Here is a 19,906-nt window from a genome sequence, read left to right on the forward strand (position 1 = left end):
TATATAATATATACTATATATAAAAACGATAATATATATATTTTTATATATATAAACTACATATATGTAATTCTATAAACCATATATATAAAATATATATATATTATAAACTACCATCTTTACTTAAATATTGTAACTAGTGGAAAAAATAAATCTTATTTTTGGAACTTCAAGCAGAACATTAAACATCTTTTACTTGTCACAGGACAAGCAATGAAGTATTTAAAATATCCTGCTCTTAACCTGAAATAAACACAGCAAAAAGCCACAGAATCCCTTAGAAAGTGTGATCTGAAATCTATTAAAACCAATTCTAATGTGGGTATTTTTTCCTCCTAGGTCTTACCAAGGGGCGGTACATCCAACACTTAACTTGGATCACCTCTTGGAAATCCCGACAGCCCCCAAGAACTGAGCGGGAAAGCAGAGACAGATGGACAATATGTCTATTACCAACACACCAACCAGTAACGACGCTTGTCTGAGCATTGTCCACAGCTTGATGTGCCATCGACAGGGCGGGGAGAGCGAAACCTTCGCCAAAAGGGCCATTGAAAGCCTGGTCAAAAAGCTGAAGGAGAAAAAGGACGAGCTGGATTCTTTGATCACAGCCATAACCACCAACGGAGCTCACCCCAGCAAGTGTGTCACCATACAGAGGACGCTGGATGGGAGGCTGCAGGTGGGTAAATGTGCAAAAGTCAGGGGGTCTTTTCCTCCTGGTGAAGCTGGAGCAGCAGTGAGTGACACATGACACAGGTGGATCCAGAATCCTGGAATGGATTGGGTTGGAAAAGCCCTCCAAGATCATCCAGTCCAACCCTTGGTCCAACTCCAGTCCCTTTACCAGATCATGGCACTCAGTGCCACGGCCAAGCTCAGCTGGAAAACCTCCAGGGATGGGGAATCCACCCCCTCTCTGGGCAGCCCATTCCAATCCCTGAGCACTCTCTCTGCAAAGAATTTCTTTCTGCTCTCCAACTTCAATTTCCCCTGGCAGAGCTTGAGCCCATCGTGCCCCCTTGTCCTATTGCTGAGTGCCTGGGGCCCTATAGAATCCCACAGACCCCCCATAGCCCCCCACAGATGCTCATAGACCCCCTACAGAATCCCACAGACTCCCCATGGCCCCCCAGAGATGCTCACACACCCCCTATAGAATCCCACAGACCCCCCAGAGCCCCCCAGAGATGCTCACACACCCCCTATAGAATCCCACAGACCCCCCATAGCCCCCCAGAGATGCTCACACACCCCCTATAGAATCCCACAGACCCCCATAGCCCCCCATGGATGCTCACACACCCCCTATAGAATCCCACAGACCCCCCATAGCCCCCCAGAGATGCTCACACACCCCTATAGAATCCCACAGACCCCCCATAGCCCCCCAGAGATGCTCACACACCCCCTACAGAATCCCACAGACCCCCCACAGCCCCCCAGAGATGCTCACACCACACCCTATAGAATCCCACAGACCCCCCATAGCCCCCCAGAGATGCTCACACACCCCCTATAGAACCCCACAGACCCCCCATAGCCCCCCAGAGATGCTCATAGACCCCCATACACCTTATAGACCCTCACACACCCCTGTAGACCCCCATGGACCCCCCACAGAACTCCATTGAACCCCACAGATCCTCACACACCCCTATAGATCCCCAATAGACCCCCATACACCTCATAGACCCTCACATACCCTACAGACCCCCATGGACCCCCCACGGAACCCACAGATCCTCACACACCCCTATAGATCTTCTATAGACCCCCATGGACCCCTCATAGACCCCCCATAGAACCCCATAGACCCTCACACACCCCTATAGATCATAGAATAGAATCAGAGAATGGATTGGGTTGGAAAAGACCTCTGAGGTCATCAAGTCCAACCCTTGGTCCAACTCCAGTCCCCTTTACCAGATCATGGCACTCAGTGCCACGGCCAAGCTCAGCTGAAAAACCTCCAGGGATGGGGAATCCACCCCCTCTCTGGGCAGCCCATTCCAATCCCTGAGCACTCTCTCTGCAAAGGAGTTTTTTTCTCATCTCCAACTTCAATTTCCCCTGTCAGAGCTTGAGCCCATCGTGCCCCCTTGTCCTATTGCTGAGTGCCTGGGAGAAGAGACCAACCCCCACCTGGCCAGAACTTCCCTTCAGGCAGTTCCAGACAGTGCTGAGGTCACCTCTGAGCCTCCTCTTCTCCAGGCTAAACACCCCCAGCTCCCTCAGCCTCTCCCCACAGCACTTGTGCTCCAGTCCCTTCTCCAGCCTCGTTGCTCTTCTCAGTTGGGTTGGAAGAGACCTCTGAGATCATCAAGTCCAACCCTTGATCCAACCCCACTGTGATCACCAGCACTCAGTGCCCTGGGCTGGTGATCACAGTGGGGTTGGATCAAGACATGTTGGATTCTCTGCCCCTGGAGGTGTTTCAGAGGACACTCAGTGCCACATCCAGTCCCTTCTCCAGCCTCGTTGCTCTTCTCTGGCCCCGCTCCAGCCCCTCAATCTCTTGCCTCAACTGAGGGGCCCAGAACTGAACACAACACTCAAGGTGTGGCCTCCCCAAGGCAGAGTCCAGGGGAAGGGTCACTGCCCTGGGCCTGCTGGCCACGCTAGTTTGGATCCAGGCCAGGATCCCCTTGGCCTTCTTGCCACCTGGGCACACTGTTGGCTCCTGTTGAGCTTCCTGTCCTCAGTCCCCCCAGGTCCCTCTGCCTGGCTGCTCTCCAGCCACTCTGTGCCCAGCCTGGTAAGAAAAAGTTACTACAAACTATTGTGCAAAGGCAATAAATATTATTAACTTCCTGTCCTTTTTACTCTTCTGCAGACAAATACAGACATCACATCTCAGCTTGGGGTTTTTTTTTCTCCCAAATAAACACTTCAAGAATTGTTGTAAATTTAAATTAAAACTGGAGATATTTCAGAGCAGGTTAAGAGAATTTGACCCCAAAAGGCTTCAGCTCAGCCACTGACACCAAACTGATCAGCACTTTCACAGGTACATTTGCTCTCCCAGACTGGTGGAGTTACACAATTTAACACAGCCAGAAGTTGAACTAAAACCTCAAAATGAGCTTTTTTTTCCTGACCACTTGACTCTGACAATTACAGCACTGGTAAGAGAAAGTTCCTGACTATAAACAGTTGTGCAAAGGCAATAAATGTTATTAACTGCCTGTCCTTTTTACCCTGCTGGAGGCAAATACAAACATCACACTTGGCCACACCATCACCACTTTTACCAAAAAAAGCTGCCAGCTAAAATGAAACAACATTATCAACACACCAAGCCCCCAGAGCTCAGATCTGGTGACACAGAATCAGTTCTATTCACATATAGAATATGTGAAACCCCTCCAGACTTTGCTGTCTCCCTACACTTGGGCTCTGCAGGATGATGCAGATCTGCAAACCAGATGTTTTCTGGGGCAGGAGTGACTGACACAGGTGGCTCTGTAGAGCTGAGGAGGAGCAGCTCTTCTTTTGATCCCCACCCCTGTTTTTAGTCTTTGTTTTGTGCCTGGAGCTCTGGGAATTGTTATTTATTCCCCAAGGAGCAGCAGGCACTGGGTCACCACCCCAAACCAGCGTGTTTCTGGCAGTAAAAAACAGGGTCATGTCACAAATCCAGCTGCTCATCTGTGTTTTCACCACAAGTGGTTGTGGGGACTTGAAAACCACGATGAAACTTTAACATTCTTCTTAATAATTATTCTGATTTCCCCCTCAAGAATATTACCCTTGCAATGTTAAAACCCCAGCAAAACTAAGGCAGTGTTGCTATCTCAAATTGTTATAATTAAATAAGAATAATAAATAGATTAAAATGCATGTGGTGTATTAATCTGAGTAATTTTAACAAAGCTTCTTTGGCATGATTACAACTTCATTAATCTAAACCAGGCAACGGTTGGATCACAGAACTTAATAAACTGTCTCATGTTGAAAAAATCTATTGGATTTTATCTTTAAATTAGAACATATTTTTCCCAGTTACAGAGAGCTGTGAGGTATTTGTAAGCCTCTCAAGCCAGTAAATTGCATGGTGAAAATTTCCCTTATTATTATGGATTGATAATGTTATTAATTGATACACCTGTGCTTGGTAGTTATTATAGGTATTATCTACCTATGATTAGTAGTTATTATAGGTATTACTGTCTATGCTTGGAAGTTATTATAGGTATTGCTGTCTGTGCTTAGTGGTTGTTATAAAATTCACTGTATAAAATAGAGCAGAACTCACAAGGTACAGACCTGTCCTTGAAGATGCCACACCAAGAGAGCCCCAGAGCCTCTTGAACTAATTAAAACAGCCAGGATAGCCCATGAAATGAAGATAAAGGGGGCTCAAGCTCTGCCAGGGGAAATTGAAGTTGGAGAGCAGAAAGAAATTCTTTGCAGAGAGAGTGCTCAGGGATTGGAATGGGCTGCCCAGAGAGGGGGTGGATTCCCCATCCCTGGAGGTTTTTCAGCTGAGCTTGGCCGTGGCACTGAGTGCCATGATCTGGTAAAGGGACTGGAGTTGGACCAAGGGTTGGACTTGATGATCTCGGAGGTCTTTTCCAACCCAATCCATTCTCTGATTCTATTCTATGATCTATAGGGGGGGTGTGAGGATCTGTGGGGTTCTATGGGGGGTCTATGAGGGGTCCATGGGGGTCTATAGGGGATCTATAGGGGTGTGTGAGGGTCTGTGGGGTTCTGTGGGGGGTCCATGGGGGTCTATAGGGGTGTGTGAGGGTCTGTGGGGTCCATGGGGGTCTATTGGGGATCTATAGGGGTGTGTGAGGGTCTGTGGGGTCCATGGGGGTCTATAGGGGATCTATAGGGGTGTGTGAGGGTCTGTGGGGTTCTATGGGGGATCTGTGGGGTCCATGGGGGTCTATAGGGGATCTATAGGGGTGTGTGAGGGTCTGTGGGGTTCTATGGGGGTCTGTGGGGGGCCCATGGGGGTCTATAGGGGTGTGTGAGGATCTGTGGGGTTCTGTGGGGGGCTATGAGGGGTCCATGGGGGTCTATAGGGGATCTATAGGGGTGTGTGAGGGTCTGTGGGGTCCATGGGGGTCTATTGGGGATCTATAGGGGTGTGTGAGGGTCTGTGGGGTCCATGGGGGTCTATAGGGGATCTATAGGGGTGTGTGAGGGTCTGTGGGGTTCTATGGGGGATCTGTGGGGTCCATGGGGGTCTATAGGGGATCTATAGGGGTGTGTGAGGGTCTGTGGGGTTCTGTGGGGGTTCTGTGGGTGGCCCATGGGGGTCTATAGGGTTGTGTGAGGGTCTGTGGTGTTATATGTGGGGTCTATGGGGGGTCCATGGGGGTCTATAGGAGATCTATAGGGGTGCGTGAGGGTCTGTGGGGTCCATCGGGGTCTATAGGGGATCTGTAGGGGTGTGTGAGGGTCTTTGGGGTTCTATGGGGGGTCTGTGGGGGGCCCCATGGGGGTCTATAGGGGTGTGTAAGGATCTATGGGGGGTCTATGAGGGGTCCATGGGGGTCTATAGGGGATCTATAGGGGTGTGTGAGGATCTGTGGGGTTCTGTGGGTGGCCCATGGGGGTCTATAGGGTTGTGTGAGGGTCTGTGGTGTTATATGTGGGGTCTATGGGGGGTCCATGGGGGTCTATAGGAGATCTATAGGGGTGCGTGAGGGTCTCTGGGGTCCATGGGGGTCTATAGGGGTGTGTGAGAGTCTGTGGGGTCCATGGGGGTCGATAGGGGATCTATAGGGGTGTGTGAGGATCTGTGGGGTTCTGTGGGGGGTCCATGGGGGTCTATAGGGGTGTGTGAGGGTCTATGAGGTGTATGGGGGTCTATGAGCATCTCTAGGGGGTCTATGGGAGGTCTGTGGGATTCTATAGGGGGTGTGTGAGCATCTGTGGGGGGCTATGGGGGGTCTGTGGGATTCTATAGGGGGTGTGTGAGCATCTCTGGGGGGCTATGGGGGGTCTGTGGGATTCTGTAGGGGGTGTGTGAGCATCTCTGGGGGGCCATGGGGGGTCTGTGGGATTCTATAGGGGTGTGTGAGCATCTCTGGGGGGCCATGGGGGGTCTGTGGGATTCTATAGGGGCTGTGTGAGCATCTATGGGGGGCTATGGGGGGTCTGTGGGATTCTATAGGGGGTGTGTGAGCATCTCTGGGGGGCTATGGGGGGTCTGTGGGATTCTGTAGGGCCCCAGGCACTCAGCAATAGGACAAGGGGGCACGATGGGCTCAAGCTCTGCCAGGGGAAATTGAAGTTGGAGAGCAGAAAGAAATCCTTTGCAGAGAGAGTGCTCAGGGATTGGAATGGGCTGCCCAGAGAGGGGGTGGATTCCCCATCCCTGGAGGTTTTTCAACTGAGCTTGGCCGTGGCACTGAGTGCCATGATCTGGTAAAGGGACTGGAGTTGGACCAAGGGTGGGACTTGATGGTCTTGGGGGGCTTTTCCAACCCAATCCATTCTGTGATTCTGTGGATGTGGCACTGAGTGAGAATCCACCACGTCTTGATCCACGTCTTCACAGAGTGCCCTGGGCTGGTGATCACAGCGGGGTTGGATCAAGGGTTGGACTTTGTGATCTCAGAGGTCTCTTCCAACCCAATGCATTTCATGATTCTATGATTTTAAATGATTTTAAACCAGAAGATCTGTCAAAAGAATGGAATGAGGGTGTGTTGTTGTTTGTCCCCCTTTTATATATATATAGATATATTTAATTTTAATATATATAATTATATATATTTTTATATATTTATTTTAATAATGGAATGAGGGTGTGTTGTTGTCTCCCTTTTATATATATAGATATATTTAATTTTAATATATATAATTCTATATATGTATTAATAATGGAATGAGTGTGTGTTGTTGTTTGTCTCCCTTTTATATATATATATATATATATATATATATATATATACATATATATATATATATATAATAATATATTTATATTAATAATGCAATGAGGGTGTGTTGTTGTCTCCCTTTTATATTTATTTATTTATTTTAATATATAATTATATATATATTACTAATGGAATGATGGTGTCTTGTTTGTCTCCCTTTTATATATATATAGATATATTTAATTTTAATATATATAGTTATATATATATATTAATAATGGGATGAGGGTGTGTTGTTGTCTCCCCTTTTTTATATATATAAAGATATATTTAATTTTAATATATATAATTATATATATATATTAATAATGGAATGAGGGTGTGTTGTTGTTTGTCTCCCTTTTATATATATATATTGATATATCTAATCTTAACATATATTTAATTACATATAGTTTTTATAGATATATAGATATATAAATATATAGATTAGATGTAGATATAGATTAATATTTTTATACATATATATTTATATATAGATATGTATATTTATATATCTATATCTATATATTTTTATATCTATGTAAATGTATATGTGTATATATGTATATATATGTGTGTATATGTATATATAAAAATATATTACATAATATATAATTATATTAATATATACTATATTTTTATATATATAATGTATTACATATATAAATATATATATAAATATATATAAATATAATATAAATATAATATATATTATATATAATATATATAAATATATATAAAAATATATATAAAAATATATATAAATATAATATAAATATACTATATATAATATAGTATATATTATATATATAATATACTATATATATTATATATATTATATATTATATATATTATATATATTATATATAATATATATTATATATAGTATATTTATATTTTTATATATTTATATATATTTATATATATAATATATTATATATTATATATATTATATTTATATTATATTATATATATAATATATACATATACACACATACATATATAAAAAATATATATATAAATAATATAAATGTAATATATATAATCTGTATTATATATATTATATTTATATATATTTTATATATATATTATATATACATATACATACATATACATATATATACACACACACACACACACACATATATATATATATATAAATATATAAATATTTACGTATATAAATATATAAATATGAAAACAGTGGCTTGAGGGTATGTTGCTGTTCACCCCTCCCATGCTTTTGCTCCCCTCCCTGTATGAAGTGGCTTTTCTGACCGCTGTCCCCCTGCCCACCCCACCCCAGGTGGCGGGTCGGAAGGGGTTCCCCCACGTGATCTACGCGCGGCTGTGGCGGTGGCCGGACCTGCACAAGAACGAGCTGAAGCACGTCAAGTACTGCCAGTTTGCCTTTGACCTGAAGTGTGACAGTGTCTGTGTCAACCCCTACCACTATGAGCGGGTGGTGTCACCGGGCATCGGTGAGTGCCTGGGCTGGGCCGGGACAGAGCGGGGCAACGGGGATAACTGGGGACATGAGTGTGGGAATAGGGCAATGGAGGTATTGCAATTAATCATAATTAATTGTATTTAATATAAATAGGTACTATTAATTATAGTCATTATATTTAATTTATTATTTTTAATTTATTTATATTTAATTTATTCATATTTAATTTATTTATATTTAATTTATTATATTTAATTTATTTATAGTTAATTTATTTATAGTTAATTTATTTATAGTTAATTTATTTATAGTTAATTTATAGTTAATTTATTCACATTTAATTTATTTACATTTAATTCATTTATATTTAGTTTATTTATATTTAATTTATTTATATTTAATTTATTGTAGATTATAATTAGTTATTATTAATTTTATTCAATTCTAGTTAATAATTTTATTTATATTTATGCATTTATTTAATTATAAATTATAATTAATTATTCTATTTAATTAAATTTAAATTTATTAATATTTAATTTAATTTATATTTTATTTATTATTTATTTATATTTTATTTATTTAGTTATTACTAATAATTATTTATTCTATTTAATTATATTTAGTTTAATTTATTTATATGTAATTTAATTTATATTTTATTTCTCATTTATTTCTATTTTATTTTTTAATTATTACTTATAATTAATTATCCTATTTAATTATATTTAGTTTTATTTATTTATATGTAATATAATTTATATTTTATTTCTCATTTATTTCTATTGTCTTTTTTTATTCTTACTTATAATTTATAATTAATTATCCTATTTAATTATATTTAGTTTAATTTATTTATATGTAATTTAATTAATTTATATTTTATTTTTTATTTATTTATATTTTATTTATTCAATTATTACTTATAGTTACTTATTCTATTTAATTATATGTAGTTTATTTTATTCAAACGTAATTTAAATAATTTCTATTTTATTTTTATTTATTTATATTTTTGTTATTTAATTATTACCTACAATTAATTATTAATAATGTTTTTTAATCATATTTAATTTAATTTATTAATATTTTATTATCTATTTATATTTTATTTAATTATTACCTAGAATTAATTATTAATAATATTATTTAATTATATTTAATTTATTAATATTTTATTTTCTATTTATTTATATTTCATTTATTTAATTACTACTTAGAACTAATTATTAATAATGTTATTTAATCATATTTCATTTAATTTATTATTTATTTTTCATTTAATTATACATTATAATTAATTATTATTAATTACATTTAATTATATTTAATTTATTTGTATGTAATTAACGTATTTAATTATAATTATAAATTAATTATTCTATTTAATTATATTTAATTCATTTATATTGTATTTACTTAGTTTATTATAAACTACCATTATTGTTAATTCCATTTAACTAAATTTACTTTATTAATAATTATTAATTTATTTAATTGTATATTACCATTATTGTTAATTCCATTCAATTAAATTTACTTTATTAATAATTATTAATTTATTTAATTGTAAATTACCATTATTGTTAATTCCATTCAATTAAATTTACTTTATTAATAATTATTAATTTATTTAATTGTAAATTACCATTATTGTTAATTCCATTTAACTAAATATAATTTATTAATAATTATTAATTTATTTAATTGTAAATTACCATTATTGTTAATTCCATTTAACTAAATTTACTTTATTAATAATTATTAATTTATTGAATTGTAAATTACCATTATTGTTAATTCCATTCAGCTAAATTTAATTTATTAACAATTATTAATTTATTTAATTGTAAATTACCATTATTGTTAATTCCATTCAATTAAATTTAATTTATTAATAATTATTAATTTATTCAATTATAACTTACTCCTTTGTTGCTCTCTATCTCCTTTAACGCAATTATTACTTTATTCCAACTTTATTCTTTTATTTATGTCTTTTCCTGAAGTTCCCGTGTTCTCTTCTCAGACAGTTCCTGGAGGGGTAACTGGGGATTGTGCAGTAACTCTTTTTGCAGTGCTGACCTTTAAAGGCTTGTGATAGTTTGAACATTAATACCTGTCAGTACAATAAATGTAACCCCCACTCCCCTTTCTCTTTCTTGTTTCCAAAGATCTGTCAGGGCTGACTCTGCAGAGTTCAGGTGAGTGGGTTTGGTGTGGGCACAGCATGTGTCAGATCCTCCGGGTCTCTGGGGGGGAGTGGGGAGGGATGGAAAGGGTCTGGGTTTGGGAACCAGCTGAGTGGGGTATCAGGGGAAGTACTGATGGAGTCATTGAATTATATAAATATGTAAATAAAAACTTTACATAATATATATATAAATATAAATATAAATTATATATATATGAGTCTCTGGGAGGGAGTGAGAAGGGATGGAAAGGGTCTGGGTTTGGGAACCACCTGAGTGGGGTATCAGGGGAAGTACTGATGGAGTCATTAAATTATATACATAAATAAATAAATAAATACTTTACATAATATATATATATAAATATAAATATAAATTATATATATATGAGTCTCTGGGGGGGAGTGGGAAGGGATGGAAAGGGTCTGGGTTTGGGAACCACCTGAGTGGGGTATCAGAGGAAGTACTGATGGAGTCATTAATTTATATACATAAATAAATAAATACTTAAATTACATATATCAATAAATCCTTTACATTCTATATATATAAATATAAATTATATATATATGAGTCTCTGGGAGGGAGTGAAAAGAGGAGATGGAAAGGCATCTGGGTTTGGGAACCACCTGAGTGGGGTATCAGAGGATGTATTGATGAAGTCATTGAATTATATATATCTATATATATATATAGATATATAGATATATATATATAGATATAAAAATAAAAACTTTAAATCATATATATCAATAAATCCTTTACATTCTATATATATATAAATAAATATAAATTATATATATGAGTCTCTGGGAGGGAGTGAGAAGGGATGGAAAGGGTCTGGGTTTGGGAACCACCTGAGTGGGGTATCAGGGGAAGTATTGATGAAGTCATTAAATTATATAAATAAAAAAAAATAAATACTTTATATAAATAAATGAATTCTTTATATTATATATATAAATATAAATATAAATTATATATATGAGTCTCTGGGAGGGAATAAAAAGAGGAGATGGAAAGGCATCTGGGTTTGGGAACCACCTGAGTGGGGTATCAGGGGAAGTACTGATGGAGTCATTAAATTAAATAAATAAATAAATAAATACTTTAAATTATATAAATAAATGATTTCTTTACATATTATATATATAAATATAAATTATATGTATATGAGTCTCTGGGAGGGAGTGAGAAGGGATGGAAAGGGTCTGAGTTTGGAAACCACCTGAGTGGGGTATCAGGGGAAGTACTGATGGAGTCATTAAATTATATAAATAAATAAATACTTAAATTATATATATCAATAAATCCTTTACATTACATATATATAAAAATATAAATATAAATTACATATATATCAGTCTCTGGGAGGGAGTGGGAAGGGATGGAAAGGATCTGGGTTTGGGAACCACCTGAGTGGGGTATCAGGGGAAGTACTGATGGAGTCATTAAATTATATAAATAAAATATAAATACTTTAAATTATATATATCAATAAATCCTTTACATTCTATATATATAAATATAAATTATATATATGAGTCACTGGGAGGGAGTGAGAAGGGATGGAAAGGGTCTGGGTTTGGGAACCACCTGAGTGGGGTATCAGAGGATGTATTGATGAAGTCATTGAATTTATATAAATAAATAAATAAATACCTAAATTATATATATCAATAAATCCTTTACATTCTCTCTATATAAATATGAGTATAAATTATATATATGAGTCTCTGGGAGGGAATAAAAAGAGGAGATGGAAAGGCATCTGGGTTTGGGAACCACCTGGGTGGGGTATCAGGGGAAGTACTGATGAAGTCATTAAATTATATAAATAAAAAAATAAATAAATAATTTAAATTATATAAATAATGAATTCTTTATATAAATATAAATATAAATATAAATATAAATATAAATATAAATTATATATATATGAGTCTCTGGGAGGGAGTGAGAAGGGATGGAAAGGGTCTGGGTTTGGGAACCACCTGAGTGGGGTATCAGGGAATGTATTGATGAAGTCATTAAATTATATATATATATAAATAGATACTTAAATTACATATATCAATAAATCCTTTACATTCTATATATATAAATATAAATTACATATATGAGTCTCTGGGAGGGAGTGAAAAGAGGAGATGGAAAGGCATCTGGGTTTGGGAACCACCTGAGTGGGGTATCAGGGGAAGTACTGATGAAGTCATTGAATTATATATATAAATAAATAAATACTTTAAATTATATATATCAATAAATCCTTTACATACTATATATATATATAAATATGAGTATAAATTATATATATGAGTCTCTGGGAGGGAATAAAAAGGAGATGGAAAGGCATCTGGGTTTGGGAACCAGCTGAGTGGGGTATCAGGGGAAGTACTGATGAAGTCATTAAATTATATATATAAATAAATAAATACTTCCCAATATATAAAAAAATAAATACTTTACATATTATATATATAAATATGAGTATAAATTATATATATGAGTCTCTGGGAGGGAGTGAGAAGGGATGGAAAGGCATCTGGGTTTGGGAACCACCTGAGTGGGGTATCAGGGGAAGTACTGATGGAGTCATTAAATTATATACATAAATAAATAAAAACTTTAGATTATATATAAAAATGTAAATTATATATATAATACATATAAAATATATATTTTTATATTTATATATATAAACTATATATAAAAATTATATATAAAACTATATATAATAAAAATATAATATATATAAAATAGAAATATATATAATATATAATATATTAATACATATTTATGTAGCCACGTTTATATATTTATATATAAATTAGATATATAAATTAGATATAAAAGAAATAATAAAAATATAATATATATAAAATACATATATATAAATATGTAGTATATAACCTATAAATATATATTTATATATAAATTACATATAAAACTATATATAAATATATAATATATATATATAGTATATAATCTATAAATATATATTTTTATATAAGTTATATATGAAACTATATATAAAATATGAGATATATAAAATAAAAATATATAAAATATACAGTATAGAACATATAAATATATATATATAAAAATATATATTTATATATTTAGATTTATATATAAATTATATATAAAACTATATATGGAATAAAAATATATAAAATATATAGTATATAAAATATATAGTATATAAAATATATTTATGTATATTTATATTTATCTATTTATATATAAATTATATATAAATAATATATAAAACTATATTAATAAATAAAAATCTGATATAGATAAAAATATATAAATAATATAATATAAATATAAAAATGAAAATAAATATAAATAATATAAATATACAAATATTTATAAATATATATATTGTATAATATATAAATATATATTTATATATGTTTATATTTTTATATTTATATATGGTGTATATATAAATTATATATAAAATATATATAACATGCAACTATATATAAAATAAAAAATATGTAGATATATAGTATATAATCTATAATATGTATAATATTTGCATGTGGGAGGCAAATACTGACAAATTCCTTAAGAAGAGTCTTCAGCCAAGTTTGTTCCCACATTCTCTTTTCATTATTTCCAACTTAAAAAAACCAAACAAAAATTAAAACCCCAAACCCCTCACTGCTGAATGCTGCTAATTAATAAAAAATAAAGATTATTGGAAATATCCAAGCAAAAATTACTTTAAAAACCCCCATTAAACTTCACACTCTTTAACTCGTGTGTCCATCTCTGCTGGTTTTTGTTGTTACCTGGAAATGATCCTTTAGTACAGAACCAAAGCTCACAGCCAGAAATTAAATATATAATAAATATTTCCTTGTCCTGCTGCTGGTTCTGCATCAGGAAACAGAAAATCACTGTCAGGTTTTAATATTATTTTAATACTGTTTTAATCTGCTTTAAAAACCAGCTCAGGGGAAAATGTGGTTTATGAGTTTCACTTGAACAGGCTCAGTGGCAAATCCAGAATAAACCAATGGTGGTGATTCCCCTACACCGTGTGTGGAATACTCTGAATTATTGTGTGGTCACTTTATCTGCTCTTTGGATGGGAATTTGATGTTTCTACTCAATTTGGGTGGTGGGAATTGCTTAAAATCACTGAATTTTTGGTTTTTCCCTTTTATTAACCATGTCCAAGCACATCATGATGGATTTCCAGGCAAATAAAATGCTGTTGGAGCTGCTGCTGAGGGGCTGAACTTCTTGCTTGGCAGCATTAAAGCCAAACAAACAAAGTTGCTTTTCCAGTTGGTGCCTCCCTGAATTTGGATTTAAATTCAAAATATTCCTGGAAGAACCAAAGCAGCTCTTTGACATCACCAGATCCTGTTCTGTGCCTTCCCAAATGTGGTTGTTTTAGGGCAAACCAAGATAAATGTGGCAATTACCTGGTTCAGAATTGAGGAATTCAGGCCAGCTCTTGTGATTTGTGGCTTAAAGGAACCATCAAAAGGATGAGATTGTTGGTAACAGTGTGGTAGTTTCAGAAAGGGTTTTATTTTAAATTTATTCAGAAAAAAATGGTGAAATCCCTCCTGTGTATTTGCTGGCAGTGCCTTAAGAAGGTCAGACCATGGACTTGGTGATTCCCTGAATCCAAACCTGCCTGGAAGAACCAAAGCAGCTCTTTGACATCACCAGATCCTGTTCTGTGCCTTCCCAAATGTGGTTTTTTGGGTAAACCAAGATAAATGTGGCAATTATTCAGAATTGAGGAATTCAGGCCAGCTCTTGTGATTTGTGGCTTAAAGGAGAAGCATCAAAAGGATGAGATTGTTGATAACAGTGTGGTAGTTTCAGAAAGGGTTTTATTTTAAATTTATTCAGCAAAAATGGTGAAATCCCTCCCATGTATTTGCTAAGAAGGTCAGACCATGCAGTTGGTGATTCCCTGAACCCAAACCTGCCTGGAAGAACCAAAGCAGCTCTTTGACATCACCAGATCCTGTTCTGTGCCTTCCCAAAGGTGGTTTTTTCTGGGCAAACCAGGATAAATGTGGCAATTACCTGGTTCAGAATTGAGGAATTCAGGCCAGCTCTTGTGATTTGTGGATTAGAGGAGAAGCATCAAAAGGATGAGATTGTTGATAACAGTGTGGTAGTTTCAGAAAGGGTTTTATTTTAAATGTACTCAGAAAGCTCCTGTGTATTTGCTAAGAAGGTCAGACCATGGACTTGGTGATTCCCTGAATCCAAACCTGCCTGGAAGAACCAAAGCAGCTCTTTGACATCACCAGATCCTGTTCTGTGCCTTCCCAAATGTGGTTTTTTCTGGGCAAACCAGGATAAATGTGGCAATTACCTGGTTCAGAATTGAGGAATTCAGGCCAGCTCTTGTGATTTGTGGATTAAAGGAACCATCAAAAGGATGAGATTGTTGATAACAGTGTGGTAGTTTCAGAAAGGGTTTTATTTCAAATTTATTCAGAAAATTCCCATGTATTTGCTGGCAGTGCCTTAAGAAGGTCAGACCATGGACTTGGTGCCTCCCTGAATCCAAACCTGCCTGGAAGAACCAAAGCAGCTCTTTGACATCACCAGATCCTGTTCTGTGCCTTCCCAAATGTGGTTTTTTGGGCAAACCAGGATAAATGTGGCAATTCTTCAGAATTGAGGAATTCAGGCCAGCTCTTGTGATTTGTGGATTAGAGGAGAAGCATCAAAAGGATGAGACTGTTGATAACAGTGTGGTAGTTTCAGAAAGGGTTTTATTTTAAATTTATTCAGAAAAAAATGGTGAAATCCCTCCCATGTATTTGCTAAGAAGGTCAGACCATGGACTTGGTGATTCCCTGAATCCAAACCTGCCTGGAAGAACCAAAGCAGCTCTTTGACATCACCAGATCCTGTTCTGTGCCTTCCCAAATGTGGTTTTTTCTGGGCAAACCAGGATAAATGTGGCAATTATCTGGTTCAGAATTGAGGAATTCAGGCCAGCTCTTGTGATTTGTGGCTTAAAGGAGAAGCATCAAAAGGATGAGATTGTTGATAACAGTGTGGTAGTTTCAGAAAGGGTTTTATTTTTAATTTACTCAGAAAATTCCCACGTATTTGCTGGCAGTGCCTTAAGAAGGTCAGACCATGGACTTGGTGATTCCCTGAATCCAAACCTGCCTGGAAGAACCAAAGCAGCTCTTTGACATCACCAGATCCTGTTCTGTGCCTTCCCAAATGTGGTTGTTTTAGGGCAAACCAGGATAAATGTGGCAATTACCTGGTTCAGAATTGAGGAATTCAGGCCAGCTCTTGTGATTTGTGGATTAATAAAGGCAGCATCAAAAGGATGAGATTGTTGATAACACTGTGGTAGTTTCAGAAAGGGTTTTATTTTTAATTTACTCAGAAAATTCCCATGTATTTGCTGGCAGTGCCTTAAGAAGGTCGGACCATGGACTTGGTGCCTCCCTGAATCCAAACCTGCCTGGAAGAACCAAAGCAGCTCTTTGACATCACCAGATCCTGTTCTGTGCCTTCCCAAATGTGGTTGTTTTAGGGCAAACCAGGATAAATGTGGCAATTACCTGGTTCAGAATTGAGGAATTCAGGCCAGCTCTTGTGATTTGTGGATTAAAGGAACCATCAAAGGGATGAGATTGTTGATAACAGTGTGGTAGTTTCAGAAAGGGTTTTATTTTAAATTTATTCAGAAAAAATGGTGAAATCCCTCCTGTGTATTTGCTAAGAAGGTCAGACCATGGACTTGGTGATTCCCTGAATCCAAACCTGCCTGGAAGAACCAAAGCAGCTCTTTGACATCACCAGATCCTGTTCTGTGACTTCACCAAACCTGCTGTCCTGTGTTTTTTTGGGCAAACCAGGATAAATGTGGCAATTACCTGGTTCAGAATTGAGGAATTCAGGCCAGCTCTTGTGATTTGTGGATTAAAGGAGAAGCATCAAAAGGATGAGATTGTTGATAACAGTGTGGTAGTTCAGAAAGGGTTTTATTTTAAATGTACTCAGAAAGCTCCTGTGTATTTGCTAAGAAGGTCAGACCATGGACTTGGTGATTCCCTGAATCCCAAACCTGCCTGGAAGAACCAAAGCAGCTCTTTGACATCACCAGACCCTGTTCTGTGCCTTCCCAAATGTGGTTGTTTTAGGGCAAACCAAGATAAATGTGGCAATTATTCAGAATTGAGGAATTCAGGCCAGCTCTTGTGATTTGTGGCTTAAAGGAACCATCAAAAGGATGAGATTGTTGATAACAGTGTGGTAGTTTCAGAAAGGGTTTTATTTTAAATTAATTCAGAAAAAATGGTGAAATCCCTCCTGTGTATTTGCTAAGAAGGTCAGACCATGGACTTGGTGATTTCCTGAATCCCAAACCTGCCTGGAAGAACCAAAGCAGCTCTTTGACATCACCAGATCCTGTTCTGTGCCTTCCCAAATGTGGTTTTTTCTGGGCAAACCAGGATAAATGTGGCAATTATTCAGAATTGAGGAATTCAGGCCAGCTCTTGTGATTTGTGGATTAAAGGAACCATCAAAAGGATGAGATTGTTGATAACAGTGTGGTAGTTTCAGAAAGGGTTTTATTTTAAATTAATTCAGAAAATTCCCATGTATTTGCTGGCAGTGCCTTAAGAAGGTCACACCAGGCAGTTGGTGATTCCCTGAATCCAAACCTGCCTGGAAGAACCAAAGCAGCTCTTGGACATCACCAGATCCCATTCTGTGCCTTCCCAAATGTGTTTTTTTGGGCAAACCAAGATAAATGTGGCAATTATCTGGTTCAGAATTGAGGAATTCAGGCCAGCTCTTGTGATTTGTGGATTAAAGGAACCATCAAAAGGATGAGATTGTTGATAACAGTGTGGTAGTTTCAGAAAGGGTTTTATTTTAAATGTACTCAGAAAACTCCTGTGTATTTGCTAAGAAGGTCAGACCATGCAGTTGGTGATTCCCTGAATCCAAACCTGCCTGGAAGAACCAAAGCAGCTCTTTGACATCACCAGACCCTGTTCTGTGCCTTCCCAAATGTGGTTGTTTTAGGGCAAACCAGGATAAATGTGGCAATTCTTCAGAATTGAGGAATTCAGGCCAACTCTTGTGATTTGTGGATTAAAGGAGAAGCATCAAAATGATGAGATTGTTGATAACAGTGTGGTAGTTTCAGAAAGGGTTTTATTTTAAATTTATTCAGAAAAAATGGTGAAATCCCTCCTGTGTATTTGCTGGCAGTGCCTTAAGAAGGTCAGACCATGGACTTGGTGATTTCCTGAATCCCAAACCTGCCTGGAAGAACCAAAGCAGCTCTTTGACATCACCAGATCCTGTTCTGTGCCTTCACCAAACCTGCTGTCCTGTATTTTTCTGGGTATACCAGGATAAATGTGGCAATTACCTGGTTCAGAATTGAGGAATTCAGGCCAGCTCTTGTGATTTGTGGATTAAAGGAGAAGCATCAAAAGGATGAGATTGTTGATAACAGTGTGGTAGTTTCAGAAAGGGTTTTATTTTAAATTTATTCAGAAAATTCCCATGTATTTGCTGGCAGTGCCTTAAGAAGGTCAGACCATGGACTTGGTGATTCCCTGAATCCAAACCTGCCTGGAAGAACCAAAGCAGCTCCTTGACATCACCAGACCCTGTTCTGTGCCTTCCCAAATGTGGGTTTTTGGTCAAACCAAGATAAATGTGGCAATTATCTGGTTCAGAATTGAGGAATTCAGGGCAGCTCTTGTGATTTGTGGATTAAAGGAGAAGCATCAAAAGGATGAGATTGTTGATAACAGTGTGGTAGTTTCAGAAAGGGTTTTATTTTAAATTTATTCAGAAAAAAATGGTGAAATCCCTCCCATGTATTTGCTGGCAGTGCCTTAAGAAGGTCAGACCATGGACTTGGTGATTCCCTGAATCCAAACCTGCCTGGAAGAACCAAAGCAGCTCTTTGACATCACCAGATCCTGTTCTGTGCCTTCCCAAATGTGGTTTTTTCTGGGCAAACCAAAATAAATGTGGCAATTATCTGGTTCAGAATTGAGGAATTCAGGCCAGCTCTTGTGATTTGTGGATTAAAGGAGAAGCATCAAAAGGATGAGATTGTTGATAACAGTGTGGTAGTTTCAGAAAGGGTTTTATTTTAAATTTATTCAGAAAAAATGGTGAAATCCCTCCTGTGTATTTGCTGGCAGTGCCTTAAGAAGGTCAGACCATGGACTTGGTGATTCCCTGAATCCAAACCTGCTTGGAAGAACCAAAGCAGCTCTTTGACATCACCAGATCCTGTTCTGTGCCTTCCCAAATGTGGTTTTTTGGGCAAACCAGGATAAATGTGGCAATTATCTGGTTCAGAATTGAGGAATTCAGGCCAG

General features: G+C 36.5%; 1 protein-coding gene across 2 annotated transcripts in view; it reads left to right on the forward strand.

The window, feature by feature from the left end:
- Window positions 1-340: 340 nt before the first annotated feature.
- SMAD4 (SMAD family member 4) overlaps window positions 341-19,906 on the forward strand; it is a 56,539-nt gene continuing 36,973 nt past the window's right edge. For both annotated transcript variants that reach the window (XM_071581438.1, XM_071581439.1), the window contains exons 1-3: window positions 341-682; window positions 8,194-8,368; window positions 10,512-10,541. In XM_071581438.1, coding sequence (XP_071437539.1) covers window positions 434-682; window positions 8,194-8,368; window positions 10,512-10,541 — 454 coding nt within the window. In that variant the 5' untranslated portion in view covers window positions 341-433. The remainder of the gene's footprint in view (window positions 683-8,193; window positions 8,369-10,511; window positions 10,542-19,906) is intronic.

This window comes from Pithys albifrons, chromosome Z (genome assembly GCF_047495875.1).
Source record: "Pithys albifrons albifrons isolate INPA30051 chromosome Z, PitAlb_v1, whole genome shotgun sequence".
Lineage (NCBI taxonomy): Eukaryota > Metazoa > Chordata > Aves > Passeriformes > Thamnophilidae > Pithys > Pithys albifrons.